Source organism: Chelonia mydas, chromosome 24, assembly GCF_015237465.2.
Source record: "Chelonia mydas isolate rCheMyd1 chromosome 24, rCheMyd1.pri.v2, whole genome shotgun sequence".
NCBI lineage: Eukaryota > Metazoa > Chordata > Testudines > Cheloniidae > Chelonia > Chelonia mydas.
The window spans coordinates 5,168,642-5,191,495 of record NC_051264.2 but is presented as its reverse complement, the minus strand read 5'-3'; the positions used below and the strand labels follow the sequence as shown (position 1 = coordinate 5,191,495).

The window sequence follows — 22,854 nt, the reverse complement described above, 5'->3', positions numbered from 1 at the left end:
GTGACAATCATACTGGGAAACGGGAGGGAGCTCCTGGCTAGGTGTAGGGGTCCACATTCTAGCCCTCTTTATCCATCATCAAGCCGCAGTAAAAGAAACTCTCCCCTCCCTCCGCCTTTTGCATACATCTTTATAGGCAAATGTCCAGCGGGTAATAACCGGGGAAAAGAAAAGGGAATGCTGGTTTCTGTTTAAAGAGGAGCCACAACCGGCCTTGCTGGAACAAAAGGGATTTTATATTTTGGCTGGCAAGGGAAAGAGGCAGATAAATGCAGGAGAATTATTTACATTTACACAAGGCCAGGGCATTTGTTTTGCATGAGACAGAGAAGCAACAGCAGCAGAAGAAAGGCCCGACAGAAGCCAGCGCTGGCAGCAGACGGAGGAGCCTGCTTGTTTGCCCAGTTCAGGATGCCTGTGAATGAGTCATTCCCCTTTAAAAGCAAGTTCTTAACTGCTGTTGTGTCTATAAACGTGGCATTGTGGGGCTGGCCGTAACGGCTGCTGCAGAAAACAGGCCTGTAAATCCAGAGGGGAGAGAAGAAAGGGAAAAAGAGGGGGAGACGGAAGGGAAAGAAATAATCCAATTTTCTCTAGGTACCTACATGGCCCTTGGCAATGTAGTATTTGAGGCACAATTGCCAAAGGAGGCAGTGTGGCCTAATGGATAGAGAACTGGGGATTTGGACTCAGGAGACCTAGGTTCTAATCCTGACCCTGCCATTGGCCTGCCAGCTGACCTTTGACAAGTCCCCTCCCAGTGCCTCAGTTTCCCCATCTGTGAAACAGAGATATTGCTATTGAAGTGCTTTGAGATCTACAGCTGAAAAGAGCTAGGTGTTATGATGATGGGATTTTATCTTCGCAATCCCCCTGTGCGTGTTAGGGAAGAATTATTTCATTTCACAGTCAGGGAATGGAGGCACAGGCGAAATTAGACATACAGGAAGCCCTGAAGAACCAGGGATTGAACCCCAGTGTCCCAACCCAGGTGCCCACCCACGACTAGCCCAGCTTTCCTTCCACGTACAGTCAATGATCTGTGCCGTGGTCAAACTGGCTCTACCATCTGCACCTAAAGAGAACGGCAGATGTTCGCAATGTGCCCTGGCTGGCAGTTATTATGAAGGCTCTTTTGTGGCACATCCAGAAACATACATGGGCTTAGCCGCGAGGAGGAGTGATAAGGTTTGTTAGTGCAGCGCTCGGCTTCCCTGCACGTCTCATGCATGCTCCGAGCAAACAGCCCTGCCGTGACCTTTGTGCGATCAGGATACAGAGTAACAGAGTCATTAGGGGAATCTGAACAGTACCTTGTTTTACGAACAGGGCAGAGATTAATGAGAAAAATGCCAGCACCTGGTACACAGCGAGGCTGAGCTATCACTAATCCTTTGATTCTGTTCATGTCCAAGGACAGGAACTTAAACTTTAGGCCTCGCCTTCCTCAAGATCACAGAAAGCTACCAGCAGAGCTGGGACCAGAACCAAGGACCCCTGTTCTAACCACAACAGCAGACTCCTCCTCCCAGAGCGAGGAACAGAATCCAGGAGTCCTGAACTCCGGCCTCCAGCTTTTACCATTAGACCCCACTGTTTCCCCATAGTGAGAAGTGAACATATCTCATGCCTAATGCCCACTTCCCAGCACTGCTGGGGGACAAGAGGGGGAGGAGAAGTGGAAATTCTGAGTCACTGGACAATCATCTCACGCCCTGTAGCATGGAATCCAATTGCCCCGACTCCGCTGCCTAGACTGCATGTCCAGCGTGGGAGTACCCCCCCCTCCCCAGGGCAGGGCGGGGTTGGCAGCACTGCAGCCGCTTAGTGCCGGCTCAGGAATTCAGAGCCACCTCCTGCCAGAAGGGACAAACAAAGTCGGGCTTCTTGTTGGGCTGCACTGGGGGAAGGGCGGGGGAGACAAACGCATGCTTGGCTGCTGTGACATGCGAGATGAGACAGACCCAGCCCAGTGGGGCTGTTTTTGCTGGATAACTGAGGGCTCCTAACCCTCCCGTGCAACAGAGCCGGTTGCTTTACTGGCTCAAAACACAACGCCCTTAGACCCACTAGGCCAGAACAGGAGTCTGCCGCTGGCCACGACATTCCGGCTGTGTGACTATCCAGCCCCTTCCAGGTTCTCCGGAGAACCAAGCCTCGGGCTTTTGTCTATGCTGGGGTTTCAGCCGCCATGGCCCATTCACCCTGGTGCAGCACCATTTGTGCCAGGGGAAATCCCCTCCGTGTGAGGGCACAGATGGCTGGAATCGCAGCGCAGGCAAAGCCTCCGACCCACGCAGCCAGGTGTGGCAGGCAGAGGTAGTGGCTAAGCAGCTGGGATCGCTGTGGAGACCGGCTCCCGTGAATGGAGTCTGGTCAGATCACGTTTCCACCGACGCATGTAGGTCGGCTCATGCAATGTTTAAGGAAGGAAACAGCAGCGGAGCCCAACGTGTGTGTTGGGACGGGAGGGAGGAGGGGAGGCAGCCAGCACCTTTCCATTCAGTTTTTACAGCTTACTCCAGAAGCAACCGCTCCCTGGATAGCGTCTGCTCACAGGCCGTGGAACATGAGTCACGCCCCACCCCCACCACTTTTACCAACCAAGATTGCAGAACTTCCTAGGTTCCTCTCGATTCCTACTCCAGGGCCTGGGGCTGCATCAGAGTAAGACGAAGAGATGCTGAGCGGCCAGCACTTTGCACAGTCCAGCGGACACGGGACAGAACTGGGAGTCAGGTGTCCATTCCCTGCTTGGCCCCAGACTCACTGTGGGTCTGTATACACAGCGATGGCCGTGCATGGGCTAGCCGACCCAGGCTAGCTCACCCCCTGCCAGCGCAGGTAACAACAGTAGCGAAGACAGAGCAGCGCATGCCTGAGAACAGGCTTGCGAGCCAACCACGCACCTGATCCGTTCGCTGCAGTGTCTTCTCTGCTATTGTCCCGCACGCTGGATGGATTCAAACTCACGTGGGTAGGCTAGCCTGTGCATAGCTAGTGCTGTGTAGACAAACCCTGTGGGACCTTGGGCAAGTCACTCAGCCCCTCTCCGTGCCTCAGTTTCCCCTGCCACCCTCTGACTTGTCTAGATTGTACGCTTTAAAAGTGGCACCCCAAGCTCAACTGAAGTCTCCAGACGCTACTGTAATACATGTAATATAGGAGCAGAGGATTGTTACTGTCTTGTACCTACGGCATCACAAGCTGGCCCAATACAGGAGGGTTCCACGTCCGCTGTGGGTTTGCAGGGCCTAAGATCCATGCAGACAGCACGTTCAAAGCAGCCACCCAGCACCATGGCAGGCTAGGTGAGCTCAGCCCCACGTCCCCTTATGGGCGAAGGGCTCCATGAGTCTCATCTGCTGCTTCCATCACAGAGAGGCCGGCATCCGACCCAAAGCTGTGCATTCCCAGGGGTTTCTTTCCTCTGTAGGAAGCCAAGGAACAAAACATTGGGGTGGGGGGGGAAATCTTGTGAGCAGACTGAGTCAGGATTTCTGCTTTCTGCTGATGATCTTAAGGGACTGATAGCAAACACAGGAACTTTACCATGAAGGTTTTGGGGGGAGGGGGGAAGAGACAGGGATTACAATGAAAAAACCCATGAGAATGGCCTAAAAAGTCACGAGGGGCTCTTTAAAAAAATTTTTTTAAAATTGTGTATTCGGGTTTTTACCTTCTAGTGTCAAGCTTTTCTCAACGACAAGAGGTACAAATTTTACTGCCTCTCCTGGGCAGTTACTGCAGTTTATACTATTGTAAAATACAGCAGACACCCTAGAATCTGGTATACAGTGCAGGTGATCTCTAATCTGACACCGGCCAGTGTTGATCTCCAGGTGCGTGTGTTTTATCTCTTCTGCTCCTGATTCTTAACTGAGGACTTTGCCCCAGTCGGTATGTTTATGGCACTTGTGATATTTAACCAAAAGGGATGGCCCCCTTCGCCATAGAGAGCAAGGATCTGTTCCCACTACAGCTGGAATGGTGTTAGCAACACCGCTCCAAGCACAGTTCTGTCGTCTTACAGCAAGGTCTACGTTCAGGCTCCAACTGAAGTCAAGACCCCATTGTCCTAGGTACTGTACAGACACACAGTAAGAGGCCGTTCCTGCCTCAAACCGTCTAAACTAGACAAGGCAGGAGTAATAATCCCTAGTTCTGCTAGCATGCTTTTCATCAGTAGGTCTCCAAGTACTTTACAAAGGTCAGAATCATCCATCATTTTACAGCTGGGAAAACTGAGGCATAGAGAGATTAAGTGGCTTGACTAAGGTCATCGGGGGAGTCTGTAGCAGAGCAGGAAACCCCAATAAGGTATTTTCACGGTGCAGCCAGGATATGTGTCTGTCCCTGTGTTAATGCTGAGTTCAAACCGTGCTGGCCTGTTGCTGTTTGGAGCCTGCTGCAGAGTCGGGAGGGCCTGCGGGGCAACGCCACAGGGCCCGATGCTCCGCTGCCCTGCTCCCCTTGTGCTCTCAGTCGCACCAGCGCAATGTGATCAGAACGGTAATGTTTCACACCCGCTACGCACTGGTGCGAATGAGCGCACACGTAACGGAGCAGTGGAGAATTGAGCCCTGGTCTCGATCTCATCACCCTCGGCTCTCCCAATGCCGTGGTGAGCTCAACCGCCAGGCCTTGCTAGGAGACAGGCTGCTGCATTCCACCACAGTTGTGGATGTGAAAGTGACACAGATCGCCCGCTTCGTCACTGGATCCTCTTTAACCCCCCCACTCCAGTCCCCTCCACAGTTGTCTGCCTGGCCAGTTGTTTAGCCTCACACTGAGGCCATTGAGTGCCTGCAGGGGAGGGAGAGAACATAAGAACAGGTGGACGATCAGAGACGAGGCTGGGGTCTGATTGCCTGGGGCTATGTATAGAGCCGGTTCTTATAAATCGCCTGTCATGCTGGCGGGTATCTCAGGGCCATGGAGATCCCAGCCATGCAGCGACAAGCAGGGAGATCCAGCGACTGGAGCATGCTCAGCAGAAAGGGACGCGAGTGACTCCGCAGAGCGATCCCGGCGCTGGGAAAGCCGTGTGGCTTCCTCACCCCCTGACCCTGCAGCATTGCTGGAACTGGGAAGAACCTCTCCAAATCAGAGAAGCAGCATAGTCCACTGGATCATCCTCCCCATTTTACAGGTGGGGAAACTGAGGCACAGAGCAGCAGCTCTGTCCAGTGAATAGAGCCACTGGACTGGGAGACTTCGGTTCTATTCCCAGCTCTGTCAGTGACCTGCTTGGCAACCGTGGGCAAATCACTTCTCTCTGTGCCTCAGTTTCCCCCTTCTCATCTTGCTGTGAGCTCTTTTGGGATATTCTCTCTGACTGTGTATATGTTGTGCACCTACCACAATGGGTCCCTGATTTCAGTTAGGACCTCTAGCCCCTACTATAATACAAGTAAATAATTTGAGGTCCCCTCCAATTGTAAATATCGAGGAGGCCTTCCCATCTTCCCCCAGTCCAGGAGCCACAATCCTACCACGCCCGGTTTAGAATCAAGCCAGGGTAGCTTTGCTTCCTCGGACTCAAATCCTGGCTCCTGATGGCTCTTTAAGAAACCCACAGTGGAAATTCAAACCTCTCTCCTGGAGAACATGCACAGACTGAACAAAATAAGAGGCACGCACAAGCCTCCCACCCATCTTCTCATTCACTCCCTCGTTTTCCTAAGGGCCATTACAGTCAGAAAATCACCTAAATGTCTTAGGACCCTAAGTTGCATGAGAAGTCAATGCAATTTAGGCACTGACGGGACTTAAGTGCTTTTGAAAATATTACCCTATTAGTTATTTCTATGGTGGCAGCTTGCAGGAGCCCAGTCATAGACCAGGGCCCCATGGTGCTAGGTGCTGTACAAACAGAACAAAATAAGTCCCTGTGCCAAAGAGCTCATAGTCTAAGTACCCTATGTGAAAAGGGATCCTCTCTCCTAACATAACATCCCTTCTCCCTGTCTGGGTTTGGGTCAGATTTGTCTGGGACAGAGGAGCTATTGCTCCCACTAACCCTGAAGCTTTGGGGGAGCAAGCGGGAGTCTTTATTCTGTGTACAGCACCAACATTGCCAGCTAAACCCTGCCTGGGTCTGAACACCGCTGGACCCGATTCTCATTTACACTAAGGTCCCTTTACGTTGCCAGAGGGGTCCAAAACAGCTTTAGCGTAGAAACAAGTAAAGTCTGTTGACATAAGAATGAAAAGCAGGATTTGGTTTTATACACACAACATGCACAGCAAGTAACCTGCCGGTTATCCCACCACTGCAGGGTTTGTGCTCCTTCCTCTGAAGCAGCAGGTACTGCTGGGCCAGTCAGAGATGGGATTCTGTACTAGGCAGACCTCTGGTCTAACCGAGCCTGGCCAATTTGCAGAGCCCAGCCTGGAGTGTCAATGACTGAATGTTTGGGGGAAATAATCTGGAGCGTGTAACTGAACACACCAGGCTCAATTTGCTTTGACACCCACTCTAAGGCTCCTTTATGCTGCCAGAGGAGGGAAAGGGGGCCTAAGTGTGAATGAGCATCAGGCCCAGTGGCTATGAAATTAACAAGGATATAAATGTGGGATATTCCTCTGCCCAATGTACTTTTCTTTTAGCAGGTTGCTCGTGATTCCTGTACAGCCCTTTGAAGTTCGGCCTGACTGTACAATCTGTTCTTTGTTCATCCCAGAAGGGAAGATCTCCCCCTAAGTAAAACGGTTTTTCTTCTGGAGGCTTTTTATAAAGCGGGTGGTGGTGGAGGGAGAAGGAATGTTCCATAAAGATCAAATTTTTCTCCCTATGCACAATGTTCTAGCAAAACCACATCATCATCATAGTGAAGCATTTCAGAGAGGGGCGGTGCAGCTCCGCGTGGGATGAATGGAAGAGGGAAGATCGCTGCCAGCATGGGGAGTTTTAGCAGGCACATGCACTTGTATATCATACACAAGGCTCTCAAAGCACTCTGGGGACTTTAAGTCTCATGTCCCCATGTAAGATTTTACTGATGGGGAAACTGAGGCAGGCAGCAGAGCGGTGACTTGCACAAGGTCACACAAAGTCAGCAGCAAACTGGGATTAGAACCCGGGAGTCCTGACTCCCAAGTTCTTCTGCTCTGGTCCAGAGCTCGGACCAGAACCCATGAGTCCTGACTGCCAGTCCCTTGCTTCACCCACTGGATCACACTCCCAGACACTCTCACTTCCAGACCTAGGAAGCGAATCCAGGCTCAAGGCTCAGACTGGCTGTTTAGACAAAGCAAGAGAGCCCTCAGATTAAACAAACACAGAAGCCACGTAATTCTCTTTATACAACAAGAAGTGGAAGTTCTAAGGGACTGGCTGGCACGACCAGCCATGTGCTGCTGAGCCTGGCATCTCTAGCTTGCCTGCTTGAGTCCAGCGGAGTTTAGTAGGGATCAACCACCATTTCCATCTGATGGATGTTGGGGGACCCTCTGTGAGGAATGAGTTTGGTGGAGTCTCAGTGGAGTTCCCAGTGGGTAGGACAGGTGTCTCCCATTAAATCCCAGAGCAGGCAAAGACCCACCCGCAACTAACAAAGTGCTGCGGCTCAGGTCTGGTGGGGAGGGGGAAATCAGTGCTGGATGTTAACTAACTACCCATTGCCCACAGCCAGGTGCGGCTGCTTGGTTACTCCACGTCCACACAGATTTCAAAGGCAGAGAGACTCTTCTTCATTAAGAAACAGGAGAAGAACTGGACTGGGGAAAGAGCGAAAGTCAATACTGAGCTACCAGCTTAATCAGGTTAGGGGCTGGAATTCAGGAAGCAATCGCTCAGACAATCTTATAATGAGCAGGGTCTGGTTCCTGTTTCGGAGACGGAATGGTGAAAAAAACAACCCTCTATCTTTCCTCGTCTTCGATCAGGCTCTTAGCAAAACCGCCAGCCGTGGCCGGAATGGAACTAGCTAACTATTAGGCCAGACATGAAGCATGAGCTGGGATGAACAGTTTAGCGACTAGAGACTTTGAGGAGCCCAAAACACACTGCACCTCCCCATGCACTGCAGCAGCGGGGAGGTCCATGAAGAATCCAGTTCCCTTTGCTGTGGGTCAAGGCCCTCGATTTCTTCAGCAGTGGGATAAGAGTGGGTCAGGTACCCACAAAGGGCTAATGGACCTGAACAAGAGTGAGGGTATCAACCTTTACTCTGGCGATGCAGCTCCTCACTCACCAGAGGAAAGAGCCCTGTAGAGCCGGGTGTCAAGATCCATTCCCGTGGTGGCCCCAGAGACCGCCAGACCATCACCACCTAACACGAAGCAACTAAGGGTGCATGGCATGAGTGGCTAGCTCCTCATGGAGGCTCTGGGCCACCCAGCTGGAATCTGCGGCTGGCAGAACCATGGTGCTGAAAGGATCAGGCCAAATGTGGTTTTAGACCCAGGAGGGCAGCAGCAGGATCGGATTAAGAAGGAACAGAGCCACACCCAAAACCGACCACTGAGCTTCCTGTGCGGCTCGGGGGTGCAGGGCAGTGAGAACGAGATCGGGAGCAGCAGGAGAGTGGGCGCTGCTTTTATAGCAAAGCCACCTCTGCAAAGTAAACCCGAGGCAGGGCTCCATCCCAGCCCCTCTCCCGCATGCAGGTGTCCCCCGTCCCCGAGCAATGGCTTGTGCAGACTTTGGATACCACCGCCTGGAAGATATACAGCGCCTTGGCTGCACCAAGCTGTGAGCGGGAGATGAAGGACAGAGAGGCTGGGTAGGGCAGCCCTTGTTGAAGAAGCCTTCACCCCAAGCAGAGAACCATGGAGAGGACAGGATGAGCCGTGGCAGAGCTTGACAAACCTATTCTCCCCTTGACCTGTCCCAGGCAGCTGTCATTCGCCTTCTGGAGGAGCTCGGTTGGTTTGCATTTCATGAGTCCCAGTGCTGCCGCCCTTCTGAGCTTTCGAAGGGAAACCCCCCACCTCCCCTCGTCTGGGTGACTGCCTGCTCCCATGCCAGCTCGTGCGGCTCCACGCGGGAGAGCAGCCCACGGTATCTCATGTCATCTGACAATCCTCTCCTCCAGCAGCTAAGGCAGGCCGGGAGCGTGACCCAGGCTTTCCCAGGATGCACCAGTGCAGACATGGCTGTCCTTCAGAGGCGCGGACAGGCCGGGGCTGGAGAAAATCGCCGCCATGGGGGCAGAGACCACAGCGCAGGACCACGGGTGTGACGTGGCACAGCGGGTGGCGTGAAGGGGGCCCAGATCTAAGGGGTACCGGGCGTGTGTGTGTTTCGGCTGCAATCCTTCCAGCCTGGCTGGGCATGATAGGGGAGGCCCATGAATCCCAGGCCGCGTGATGAAGGAGGGGAAGGGCGCTGGCTGCTGCCTGCAGCTGTGAGTCAGACATGGGCCGCCCCAGCACTGCCACGCCCTCGTGCCTGACGTGATCTCACACTTTAAATCCAAACCACCTGGAGATTACCACTCCACCACCCAATCACAAGCTGCCAGGGAATGCCCTGGAGCGCAACTGGCCCGTTGGAAAACTGCTGGCTGCTGGGGCAGGCAGGCAAGCCTGGCTGTTAGGGACACGTGCGGCTGGCCCCACCCCAGAGCCAGCTCTGCCCAGCACAGGAGCAACGGTCCAGCAGGCAGCTCCTGCCGGAGACCAGCACAGGACAGGGCTCTGGCTGGTGTCCTGAACTGGTACAGGCCAAGCGTGTGTCCATCTGCCTTGTGCCAGGCCATAATCTATGGGATGTTTCTGCAATGCTCTCTCCAGCTGCCTCCATTCTTCCAGCACAGGTGCAGCCCCTGCCACTTGGAGTGCTAGCACCCACTGGGCCCTGGCATTTTCACCATCACGCCACCCAGCCCTGCTCAGAGACGGAACAAGATGCCCCTACCCAGTCTGTATGAGGGCTCTGGCTGACAGAGCTACCTGGGCACTGCCAGGAGAGTGGGAAGAGCTAGGCAATGGCAAAAAGCTGCCCAGGGATGCATGATTGCTGTGCCTCCCTGAGCAGGGTAGTTAATCATAACCCAGCCGTTGCTGCACTGTGGTCTATTGTTTCGTCACCTTTCACCTCCATGCAGCGGGCCCAGCCCTGGTCCCTAAGAAGGAGCCTATTGTGTGCCTGCTTACGCAAGGGCAGCTCGGAGCTCCAGCGCGCCAACTGCGGCCTGTCTCCCACCATCAGTCGCACTGGGAGAGCCCAACCCTGCAACGAGATCTCTCTGGCACGTGCCAGCTAGGGTGACCAGACAGCAAATGTGAAAAATCGGGATGGGGGTGGTGGGGTAATAGGAGCCTATATAAGAAAAAGACCCTATAAAATCCAGACATCTGGTCACCCTACGTGCCACCCCCTGCCCGGATGTTGTTGGAAGCCCAGCGATAAGCCACACCCTCTATGGCAGGGCACGGGGATTGGAGCACGGAACCTGCTAACACTAGAGCGAGTGCCCCAGGGCAAAACAGGCCAGGGAGACACCGCTCCCTTGTACCTGTCCACGCAGGGCTGTGGCAGGGGCACCGAGAAGTGGGCTCTGTCTACATTTAAACAACTACGGCAGCACCACTGCAGTGCTTCAGTGTAGACACTTTCTCCCGCAACGGGAGGGGTTCTCCTGTCACTGTAGTTAATTCACCTTCCCGAGACGTGGTAGCTAGAATTCTTCCCTGGACCCAGTACTGTCAACACTGGGAGTAATGTCACTGTAACTTTGTTGATCGGGGGTGTGGCTTTTTCATACCCCTTATTGATGTAGCTGGGTCGACTTAACTTTTTAGTGTAGACCTGGTCTTATACTCTCACAGCTTGCACCGGGCAGATTCAATGGACTGGAATGCCTTCAGGAGAGAGTGTGGCCTACCGTTTAGAGCAGAGGACTTCGAGGACTCCTGGGTCCAGACCCCCACCTCTGGGAGAGAAGTGTGATCTAATGATCAGAGCAAGGGGCAGGGGGATGAATGGGGGAGTCAGAACTGATGGGTCCTGTTCCAGACAGAATCAGTGAGTCTGGGCAAGTCACTGAGCCTTATTCTACCTCAGTTTCCCCATTGCTAAAATGGGTTCAATAATGTTTCTCCTACTGCACAAAGTTGTCGGGAGGCTCGGTGAACAGTTGCCAAACCACCAGCCAAGACCCTTGAGGAAAGGAGCTAGAAAGCAGCACTAATTTAGCATTCAGCTCCTGGCCTGAGTCAACGCAGCTCCTTTCTCCAGTGTTAATTTCACCAGCAAGAACTAGAGACTCCAGCCCTGGAAGGAAGCAGGGCTGTATCTACGGCAAGGGGAGAGCATCTCTGTTGAGCGAGTCAACGTCCCCAGCACCAGATCATCACCAAGCCTGCGTTTGCTGACACAGAGCCAAGTGCTATGAGTAGCACCATCGCTTCCCTTCTCCTGACACACCCTGCCAGGTGGATTCAGCCACACTAGTGGCTTGGCCAGCCTGGGAAATGAGACACCCAAAGCAGAGCTCATGAGTGTGAGACGCTGGGTGCTGACAGCCACCAGCCTTTAGACACTTGGTTTGCTCTCGTCATCTCTCCCATGCTGTAGATGCTATCGCACCAGCCCTTCTAATGGAACAGTGGCTGCTCGGCCCAGATAACGCTCACACAGGAGGTCGGGGAGCCTGGTGGGGGAAGATACCAAGGAAATGTTTCTGCCTCAGCTCTAGATACAAGACTGAATGCACGCGGGGACTGGGTTAGTCGTGCTCCTAGAGAATCTTCCACCGGGGCAGCTCAGAGTATTTCAGACAATGGGCTCCAACCTCCGTCCCCTTGTGAAGCCACTTACCCCAGCTCAAAGCAAGCTCAGAACCTGTTCTCAGCTGGTAGCATGTTGCACCCCTTTAGCAATGGGATAAGTGACTGCAGGAGGGGCCTGACTCCATTGTCCTGCCCAGTGAGTCCAGCCTCACAGCCCCCTCTGGGACCTGGGTAAGTGTTATTGTCCCCGGCCCCTTTTACAAAGGGGGAAACTGAGCAACAGAGAGGGGACAGGACTTGTTCTGTAGGTCACAGGGCCCCAGCTGGGACCAGGAGCCCTGACTGCCCAATCCAGAGCTTTTGCCACAAAAGATTATCCTACGGAATTCCCTTCCCAGCCTGTAGTAGGGGATTCAATCAACTCTATGGGGCTGCCACGCAGGCCAGCTATTCTCCAAGCCAGTAGCCCCAGGAAGAGAAACTAAGGTAAGTTCACGGAGGCCTCCCTGAACACCGGACCCAAATATCTTTATCCCAGAAATCGGCGCGAAAGGCTGCTCAGAACAAACAGCCTACACCTCCCGCTTTTAGCATGGATCAAAGCGGAGCTCTTTCCAACCCAGATCTCTCCCATACAAAGGAAACGCTGGATATTGTCTGTGGTTAGAGCTGGGTGATGAGAGCCAGGACCCCTGCACTCCATTCCCAGCTTAGTGAAGGACCTCGAACCAGTCACTTCAGCTCTGTGCCTCAGTTTCCCTCCATGTGTAAAGTGAGTCTAGTAACTACCCCTCTTGCAGGCGGTGTATTAAAGTGCTTTGAGAACCTCAGAGGAGTCACGCTACAGAGGCACGAAATGCTATTTCTACTGGAACGCCTCCCCAAAGCGGAGTTGTTTTGATTCATTTAACTTGTGCCTCCCTCTGCTTCCTCGGGGCTGTGAAGTTACTCAATCAGAGCAGAACGCAATAAATCCCGCTCATTACAAGGACTTTTCAGATCAGAAAGTTTCCTGAAACCCAACACAACTCCTCCATGCTCACCCACCCCGACATTCGTTATCAAGCTCTTCCCAGAATTCAGTTGACAGTAACCGGTACAGTAACTCTAAGTAGTAAATGAATAATTCAATATTGACATCCGGGGAAATAAACCCTGTTCTTTACTCTCGCTGCTGATTCACAGGTCTCTGTTTGAGACATCACAACACTTTGGTGTCTCTTGGTAACCACTGTCACTGCCTGTTCTCCAAGCACAAAGAAAGGTAGGAGCGGAGCTTTCAAGATAAATGGCCTGAGTCACCAACAGTCGCTTTTGATAACGAGGTTCAGAACAGGAGAGTGATCATATGGGAATCCCCTCGGGGAAGGGAGTTTTTTCCAAGGGGGTCTGTTGTGTCAGAGAATGGCAGCAGCAACATCCAGTTTTCAAGAATGCACATTCCATTCCAGTGAGCAACAGAACGTACAGATTATATACAGGGATCACTGCAATGCAGCCATCTCTGGAGTGGAGCAGGGCAGCTGTGTAAAAGCCACACAGCAGCAGGAGCCGGCTGCAGGCTGAGCATTATTGTAATGGATGGCTTAAGAAAAAGATCGAGGGGACGGTTTTAATGTTTAAGGCTGCAAAACCTTTAGAAAACATGGCTCCTGTTGTAGGAGCAAAATCTCTTCCTCCCCATCCTCTTCAAAATCCTCCCCCATCCCTGCATGCCCACAGCCAGGGGAGAACAGACACAGACATTCAGCACACGGAAACCTGCATTCAGAATCCATCTCCAAATAGCAACGAGACTCTAGGATCTAAATTCAGAACTAGCTACGGTTCTAGCGCAGAAATGACCACAGAGTTATCTAGAGACGGATCCATGGTTGGGGAGAGACACAGGAAGCTAAATATAAAATCCTGGGCAGTTTTTAAAGACATCTGTAAAATGTTCCTCCCGCTTTCAGAGTGGGTTGATTATTCATGGCAGGCTGCCCCTTTTGGGGGCCTTTTAGAAAACAAACTCCTTTATAGCAAAGCCAGGGAGGTAAGACGCTTTAGATCTAATGCAGGAATGGGAGACATGCTTTATTTGCCGTCATGCAAACCTGGGTTCGAATCCCGCTTACGCTCCCTGGAACGGATTGTGGGTGGGAGCGTGATGGAGACAGCAGACTTAGCCCTATGGGAGTGTCCCCTGCTGCTCAGCAAGGATCTGGTCTCAGCAGAGACTAGAATACGCCAGAGCTGAAGACCCTAAAGGGGGTCATGTTCTGATCCAAACTCCATGACGTCAATGGGAGTCCAGGACTTTTGAATCAGGACCACTGAGTGAAACAGCAGGGCTCTGAAGCTTTCCAGATACAGCAGCCACTCCCAACCTCCTTTGGATCCCTCTGACCTTCACCACCGTCCACTGGGGACAAGTGCTTCTGCAACATGGGCTGAGGAGAGACAGAACGGCAAACCCAAGTCCCCAGGCAACCCTTGCTGGTTGGGTGCCAAGGTCCAAAGCTTGGGAGGGAACCAGCTCGTTGGAATGGGCAGAATGCCACCTGGTGCTATTGAGCTCCCCGGTGCCAACTCTCGTATAGCAGGGAGGTGCGTGGGTGGGGAAAGGAGGGTTTAGGCAAGTTTGGCAGCAGCAGGGGAAAGGAAAATACAATATAGGGAGGGGAGGAACAGACTTTGAAGCTACCAGTCAGACAGAACCAGGGGGGCTCCCATCACACCCCAGAGCGCCGCAATGAGAAGGTGAGTTTGACACACCAAGAGTTAACCCCAAATCCAAGCCCTTGAATCCCATTTGTCTAAGCAGACCCAGGCTAATTTCGAAAGAGACGCAGGGCAATAGAAAGAGGCTCAGCAGAGCCATGGATCTGCACTCCAGCCCGTTCCCTCCCGCATGGCATCTCGCACGGTAATACACAGAAAACCCCCGGTCAGGTAACGGGGACAGCTCAGCACAAGCCAGTCATTTAAAAATCTGTTAAAGGTGGAGTGGGGGAATATGCCAGGCAAGCAAGATCTGTAAGCTGGAGAGCTGGGGCCAGCTAGACCAATTACCGCCTGGCTTATTCAGCAGCCTCAGAGAGAGAATCTAAGATAGAGATAGGTCCCAAGATGGAAATTCAGAGCCAACTGGATCCGGGGCACCGCGTCCAGCCTATTAGAGAAACGGAGGCCAGACGCAGAGTTTAGATTCAGATTCGGATACTGAAACCTCTCCACTCCCTCTGAAGCCTGGGAGTTCGGATCAGATCCCTTGCTAATTCTACGTCACGTTATTAAAGGCACTTTCATCAGGATCTCTCCACACCAGCGGACAGCTGCCGAGACAATTCCCCTCCAAGGACGGCGCCGGCCCCTGAACACCCAGTGCTGAATTTACACACTGACCATCATGCAGCAATTTATTGCTGGGGGGTGGGGGGGTGCCAAGAATCATCTCCCCCACCCCCGGCTTCCACAGTAACATCCCAGCCAGGTTAGAGATTTTTCCCATCCTCCTCCGGATTGTTTTTTTCCCCCTCCAGTCCCTCACTGTTTGCCAAACACATTACAAACATGCTATTCGCTTGGCCCGCGGCCTCGGGATATTTGTGGCCTCTTTCCCAAGGCTGCCAGCTCTGGTTGCTCCCACTCCAGCTTCTAGGGACTGCCCCATTCTTGGTAAGGGGGGAAAAGGGAAATTCTTCCACTACCAGCTGCCCCGCTGCTTAGCATGGGCACTGCCCTGGGACTTACCGTGCCTTCAGCTCCTTGAACTCCTCCCGCACTTTGCTCAGCTCCAGCTGCAGTCGAGCCCTCTCCTTGGCCACGGAATCCAAGGTCTTGCGGGCATCCGCCAGCTCCGATTCGTAGGCCGACTTGATGCCCGACACCTCACGACTCACCACCTCCTCGGACTCGGTGATGCGCAGCCGGAGACCTGCGTTTTCCGACTCCAGCGAGCGCACCCGGTCAATATAGACAGCCAGCCGGTCGTTGAGCTCCTGCAGATCCTCCTTCTCCTGCAGGCGGGTGATGCGGGTTGGAGAGAGCGGGGTGCCACCCGCCCCACTCCGTGTGGCCCTCTTCTGAGATGGGGTGTCCATCGCGGTTCACAGCCTGGCAGAGAGACGGGAACACGGGTCGGTGACTCAGATCTCTGGAGCTGCGTCTGCGTCTGCCTCTCTGGTACTGACAGTCTGAGTCACTTGCACGGATCTCGGCTCAAATATCCTTGGGAAGTAGGAGATGGGGGAGTGGACACGGCTAGGCAAAATAGGGCCAGCCCCCTGCTTTGATTATTTAAAGGAGCAGAGGCTCCTGGAAGAACAGGCGATGTTTAAAATAAGGGCTTGTCCACAAGGGAAAAGTTACAGCAAGATGTGTTCAGATGTGAATTTAAACAGCTCTAATGACAGTGGTGTAATCCCCGTATGAGTATTCTGGAATCTGAGCACCTTTTGCAGTTTAGTTTATGCTGCTTTGGACGGGGTTTAAACTGAACTGCGAAGTGCCACTCTTGTTCCAGAATAAAAATAATAAATAGCAATCCCTAGCTCTTCTGGGGCACTCTTCATCAGTAGATCTCAAAGCACTTTACAAAGGAGGTCAGTATCATGATCTCCATTTTGCAGGTGGGGAAACTGAGGCAGAGGGCAGGGAAATTACTTGCTCAGGGTCACCCAGCAGGGTGGTGGCAAAGCCAGATCTCCTGAAGCCCAGTGCAGTGTTCTATCCACTAGGCCACCCTGCCTCCAGAATAAGAGTGCTCACACAAGGACTTAGAGCTTATCTACGTGGGGTAGTTGACCAGAATAGCCCCCCAGGTGGACATTCTTGTTCCAGAATAAGGCCTTTCCTACAGGGAGACACCCAGGAAAGTTTATCCAAATTAACAAAAGGTGTGAATTTAACCTGCTTTAACCTCATGTGGGCATGCTCATTTGGAATACGAAGCAGCCCATTTCTCATTGGAAGTGGATTAAGCTATGCCAGAAAAAGGCACCCTCCTGCTGGAATGAGAGCGTCCACCTGGAGAGCTACTGTGCTTTAAATTCACAACCAGGCTTACTCTGCAACAATTTCCCCTTGTGTAGACAAGCTCTTAGAGACACCTCCCATCCCAAACCAGATCTGTGCCAGGCCAGGTCATGGCATCAAGGGACCTTGTGGGTGCTGGGGTGAGGCAGCCACTCAGCATACACAGTAACCCCCTTAAGTGAGGGACATGGTCCAGTGGCTAGTGAGAGTCAAGACTCCCGGATTCTACTGCCCAGATCTGGCAGCTTCAGGGAGTCAGGAGTCCTGCATTCTCTTCCAAGCACTAGCAGTGGTCTATTAGGCTGTGTCTACACTAGGAAATTAGGTCAGTATAACTACATCACTCAGGGATGTGAAAAATCCACACCCGGTCCCACAGCTGTGCCGCTGCAGCATTTTAAGTGTAGACAAGCCCCTAGTTCGAGCAGGAGGCTGGCAAGATACTCGGATCAAAGCAAGGAGTGTGGTCTAATAGTAAAACCAGGCAGGACTCAGGAGTGAATTCACACTGGAGCAGCCACAGAGAAGTGTTACTAGGATGCTCCAGGACAGTGGCTCTCAACCCTTCCAGACTACTGTACCCCTTTCAGGAGTCTGATTTGTCTTGCGTACCCGCAAGTTCCACCTCACTTAAAAACAACTTGCTTACAAAATCAGACATAAAAACACAAAAGCGTCACAGCTCACTAGTACTGACAAATTGCTCTCTTTCCCATTTTCCCCATATAATTATAAAATAAATCAACTGGAATATAAATATTGTACTTACATTTCAGTGTATAGTATAGAGAGCAGTATAAACAAGTCATTGTCTGCATGAAATTTTAGCTTGTACTGACGTCACTTGTGCTTTTTATGTAGCCTGTTGTAAAACTAGGTAAATATCTAGATGAGTTGATGTACCCCCGGAAGACCTCTGCGTACCCTAAGGGGTACGTGTACCCCTGGTTGAGAACCACTGCTCCAGGGAACGGAAAACCAGTCTTACAAGAGGACACTACAAGAGCTTGACTTGTTGAGCCTGGCAAAGCGCAGGCTGAGAGGAGATCTGACTGCTGTCTCTAAATACATCTCGACCAAGTGGTGGGCCAGCATAGACGATGCACAGGGTGGGGGGCAGGACCAGGACATTTCCCCTCCCCTCCCACTGTCACTCAGACCAGGCCCAAGCCGCTTCTAGCAGGCAGAGCTTGTTTCATGTTCTCTGTGTATATAAAATCGTCCTACTGTATTTTCCACTGCATGCATCCGATGAAGTGGGCTTTAGCCCACGAAAGCTTATGCTCAAATAAATTTGTTAGTCTCTAAGGTGCCACAAGTCCTCCTGTTCTTAGAGCTTGTTAGATAGCTTTTGGGTCCCAGTCCCATCAGGCTCAGCTGGGTTCAGACAGCATGTCAGCAGCTGATACACAGAGGGTGGACGCTAAGGATAGCCCAATGTCCTGACAGAGAAAGCAGCTGTGTGCGCGTGTGGGTGGGTGCACGGGGGCTCATCTCTAGAGACAACGGGACCCCCCTTTCCTCTCCCCCTCCAACCTGGCAGCAGGATCAGAGTAGGAAGCAACTATCCAGCCAGCTTCTTCCTCTAGAGAGGGTGGCAACTGATTGCCCCACCTCAGCAGCAGCTGAGGCTGCCTCCTCCACCCCGTACATGGGCATCGTGGACTGCACTGATCTCAGGACCAGCCTGCTGCAGGCAGCATCGTCCCCAGGGGGGACACGTTAGCCATATTTACGCAGCGATGACACCTAGGCCAGGGACCTGTTGGGCCAGAGGCGACACAGAATTGGTGTCTTAGTGCAGGAAGCCGAATCCCAATTTCCTTCTTCACTGATCTCCCCCTCCCCAGTCGGGGAAGTCTTCGCTCATCAGCTTACGAGAGTAATAACCCTCTATAGCAAGGGTTCAACCAGGGGTACGTGTATCCCTGAGGGTACGCAGAGGTCTTCCAGGGGGTACATCCACTCATCTAGATATTTGCCAAGTTTTACAACAGGCTACATAAAAAGCACTAGCCAAGTCAGTACAAATTAAAATTTCATACAGACTTGTTTATACGGCTCTATATACTATACACCGAAATGTAAGTACAAAATTTATATTCCAGCTGATTTATTTTATAATTATATGGTTATAAGGAGAAAGTCAGCAATTTGTCCATAATAGCGAGCTGTGACGCTTTTGTATTTTTAGGTCTGATTTTGTAAGCAAGTCGTTTTTAAGTGAGGCGGAACTTGGGGATACACAAGACAAATCAGACTCCTGAAAGAGGTACAGTAGTCTGGAACGATTGAGAACTATAGCACTTTTTTAACCCTAGATCTGGCTAGGTAGCTAGACAAGGTCCTTCTCTCTTTTGGGTTTGTCTATACAGCCCCTAGCACCATGGGGCCCTGGTCTGTGAGCGGGGCTCCCATGTGCCATCGCAATAATAAATTATAACACCTGGTCCCCATCACTGTCAGGGCCTCCCCATTCCTCCATGTATTTATCCTCACATCCTCTGTGCAGCAGGGCCGTGCCGATATCCCCATTGTACAAATGGGGAAACTGAGGCACAGAGAGGCTAAATGACTCACCCCGGTCACAGAGGGACTCTGGGGCAGAGCAGGGAATTCAACTGCAGTTCCCTGAGTCCCAGGCTAGGGCCTGAACCCACTGGCCCATCTTTCCTCTCTCCTCGCTCTCACAGTGCTTTTCAAAGATTATCTGATGGAGGAAACTGAGGCACAGGGCAGTGCAGTGTCTTGCTTAAGGTCACACAATGAATCAGTGGCAGAGCTGGGAATAGTACCCAAGTCTCCTAGTACCCAGTCCCCGGCTCTAATTACTAGACCACACCCCCTTCCGGAGCCAGGAATAGAACGCAGGACGCCTTGTCAGCCAGGCTCCTGCGCTAACCAATAGGGAAGGCTCCCATATGAAAAACAGGCAGCTTTACTGAAGCCCTCCTGCACTGTCAATCCAGGAAGGCACTGCCCCAGCAAGCACCAGTGCCCTTTAGGGGCAGGGAAGGTTATTGCTCAATCAATTCCATGCTGCAGGTTCTTTCACCCCACCCCCTTCCAGTCATGCATTAAGTAATGGGACTAATATCCATTGTTCTCTCTGCTCCTCTCCCCAGGAGAACAGGGCGTGCCACAGAGGGGTTTGTTTTGGTAGGGTTTTGCTCTGTGTACAGCTGCGCACGCTGCTCAGTGCAAGCCCCGCCCAAGGATACCACAGGAGAGCAAGGGGGGGCACGCACGAGAGTTAGCCAGTTGTGCTCTGCCTCCCACGGGGGCACTCCAGGCTCTTTCCAGCCCAGCAATGCAAGGCCAAGGATGAGCCCAGATGAGAGCAAGATGGCAGCTCTGATCCTGCTCTGGAGCAGGCATCTCCCCCGCCCCTGGACAACACCTTAAAGAGCCAGGGAGCGCCCTCCCCTACAGCCCCCCTGCCTTTAACAAAGCCCCTCTCAGATTCAGGCATCTGGAAAGTTTGGAGGGGCCCCTGCTAAACTCTGCTGTGCCTTGGAAGCTCAGGGGCGGAGGGAGCTTGGCTGGGGTCAGGGACAAAGGGGGTTCAGTGTTACACAGGTGGGATCGGGGCGGGGATTACGTTAGCAAAGGAGGGCAAGGTTGGTGGCACGGGAAGGGCAGGTGCGGGGGGGGGGGCTATGGGATAAAGGCTGTCGAGGGGTGGGGTGCGCTTCAGATGGCAGCTATCTAGATACTTACGGCTCAGTCCCTGTGCGGGGCGGGGGAAGGGGCAGATCCAAATGCCTGATGGGATCAAGGGCAGAAACCATCTTTGTTTTGTACAGCCCCTAGCACCATGGGGGTCCGGGTTCTGCGACTGGGGCTCCCAGGCGCTATCACCACGTCGCTGGCGATGACGAGAGACAGCCTGGGGGTGGCAGCGTGTGGGGCTCAGGAGGGGTAAAGGCCTGGGGGAGACGGAGGAGGGGCTGTGGGGTACACTGGAAAAGGGGGCTTGGGGCTCACCGGCTCTGCCCACGAGGAACAGGCTCTGGGACAGAGGGGTTTGCTCGGTGCTCGGCTCCCGCGCCCAGCAGACAGCAAGGGGAAGGGAGCTGCCCTTTCCCCCGCCCCACACAGGGGCCTGGAGTGGGGCAGGGTCACTTCTGCAGCGGGGGGGGGAGAAGGGCGCCCTGGGTCCCTTGCTTCTCTTTCCCGCAGAGGCAGCGTTTGGAGGGGAGCCCCGCCCAGGGGTGCCCCCCCCAGCCCCCCCATGGCTGAGCATGACTTACCCCACCCAGTGCTCCCCCAGGGGGCAGCCCCCCACGACCTGCCCCCTTTACCCACTGCACCAACCAACCAGCCGCCGCCCCCCACCCCCTCCTTATCTGCAGCAGCTGCGCAGGACGGGAGCCCGCCCAGCGCCCTCGAAGGGGTTAATCTGCCGCCGCTCCGCCCTCCATGAGGGTGAGCCCATGACGCACCGATGCTTCCTCGTGTCTCATTGGTTGACGGGGTGGTCACTCTGCCTCCGTTCTCTTCCCTCCCCTCGGCTGGCGGCTCGTGCAGTTTGGGTTCCTGCCTCCCGCGCCCGGCCACTTCTTGTCTTTCAAATCCCAGCTCCCCTGGGGCGGGGGGGGGCAGAGAAAAAGCGGGAAGCATGAAGCCAGCAGCTCCTCCAGGCCCAAAAGAGCAGCTGGCCAATACAAAGACACCCACACCTGCAAATATAGCTGATAAATGTATAATTATGACCTTGGCTTAACAATCAGTAATTTCCCTCTCTGTAAAAATACAACTCACACACAGAAGCAAGACAGAGAAATCTCCTGGGTGCCAAGCCAGTCTCATGATGGGGTGGGGTCGGGCGGGGCTCTGCCTGCGGATTTCTGATGGCCTGGGGTTGGCTTTCCTGGGGCTCGCCTCTGGGCCTCGCTCCACCGAGATGGTTTGCATTCTGGAGGCTGCTGATTAAAGACCCTGGCAGGAGAGAAAATCCCTCTAAGACGGAGGCGCTGCGTGGGCACAAATGACAGGAGACCAGAGCTGCCCTCTGTGACTCTCCCTGTAACTTAAGGGGTGGTGGGTTAAGGGTAGGGGGTAGCCGCAGGGCTAAGTGGAGGAGACTGGGTGCTCTCTAGGGGTACGTCGGAGTGAGCCTCCCAGCACGAGAAGACAGACTACAGAGTGTGCTACTCCCCGTGGCAGATATTTACAGCTGGCTCGCAACTGCACGTCTGTGAGTGTGCAGCATGCGGGGGGCTGCAAGCCAGGTAACCATGGACCCATAAATGCCAGCTTGTATTGGCCTTCCCCCTAGGAGGCAGTACAGCCTAGTGCTGGGACCTAGGAGAGCTGGGTTCTATCCCTAGCTCTGCCACCAGCCTGCTGGATGACCTTCGACAAATCACAGCGCCGCTCTGTGCCTCGGTTTCCCCCATCTGTAAAACAAGGATAATGATTCTGACTCTCTTTGTAAAGCGCTTTGAGAGCTATGGCTCAAAAATGCTAGATGACAGCTAGGGATTATTATATTTTAAAAAAAATACAACCACTGCCAATTCTGGTGATTTTATCACCAGTCTGATGATAGTTGGCATTTTTCTTAAAGCCCCAGCTCCTGGAGGCCTGTAATTAGGTGAGAATCTTAGGGATTTTTTTGCTAGCCCTTGTAGATGTGGAGAAAAGCTGGAAAACATTAGTATTATTTATTATTTGCACTATGGTAGCGCCTGCCATGGCCCAGGACCCCATAGTGCCAGGCACTGCACAACCACGGAACAAAAAGACAGTCCCTGCCCCCAGGAGCTTATGACTCCTAAAGGCTCTGACCCCAGAAGGCAATTAAAAGAACCCCCACATTTATTCTGTTTTTAAAATCTCATGATTTGGGGGGCTTGACTCCTGGTTTCGGAATGCTTGGCATTGGCAATTCTCCAGCACGCAGGGGTGCATGATGTGCTAGAGGAGGGGAGGGGGACGGGCAGATCCACAGCTGGTCAAATGAGGACACAGTTCCCTGGTGCTCACTACAGCTTACCCACTTATGGCAGCTGAGGATCCGGCCCTGCAGAGTGATATGGCGCAGCAGTGGTCCCAGGAAGGCTGCAGTGTCAGGGCAGGTCATGCCCCAGGTGGCAGGCTGCAGTGCATACCCTGTCTCACCTCTGCGGTGCACACCCCATATCCTGC

General features: G+C 53.2%; 1 protein-coding gene and 1 long non-coding RNA gene across 5 annotated transcripts in view; one reads left to right on the top strand and one right to left on the bottom strand.

The window, feature by feature from the left end:
- The window catches only part of LMNA (lamin A/C), a 102,664-nt gene that overhangs the window by 36,849 nt on the left and 42,961 nt on the right, over positions 1 to 22,854 (bottom strand). The window contains exons 1-2 of one of the 4 annotated variants that reach the window (XM_043535394.1): positions 20,955 to 21,069; positions 15,418 to 15,780 (exon numbers count right to left, since the gene is read on the bottom strand). In XM_043535394.1, the coding sequence (XP_043391329.1) occupies positions 15,418 to 15,767 (350 nt within the window). In that variant the 5' untranslated portion in view covers positions 15,768 to 15,780; positions 20,955 to 21,069. Of the gene's footprint in view, positions 1 to 15,417; positions 21,132 to 22,854 lie in introns of those variants that run through there. The other 3 variants (XM_007064585.4, XM_043535393.1, XM_043535395.1) reach the window with 3 other exon arrangements.
- On the top strand, positions 11,401 to 12,852 carry LOC119564272. The gene is made up of 2 exons (XR_005223067.2): positions 11,401 to 11,913; positions 12,483 to 12,852. It is a non-coding gene; the product is annotated as an uncharacterized LOC119564272 (long non-coding RNA).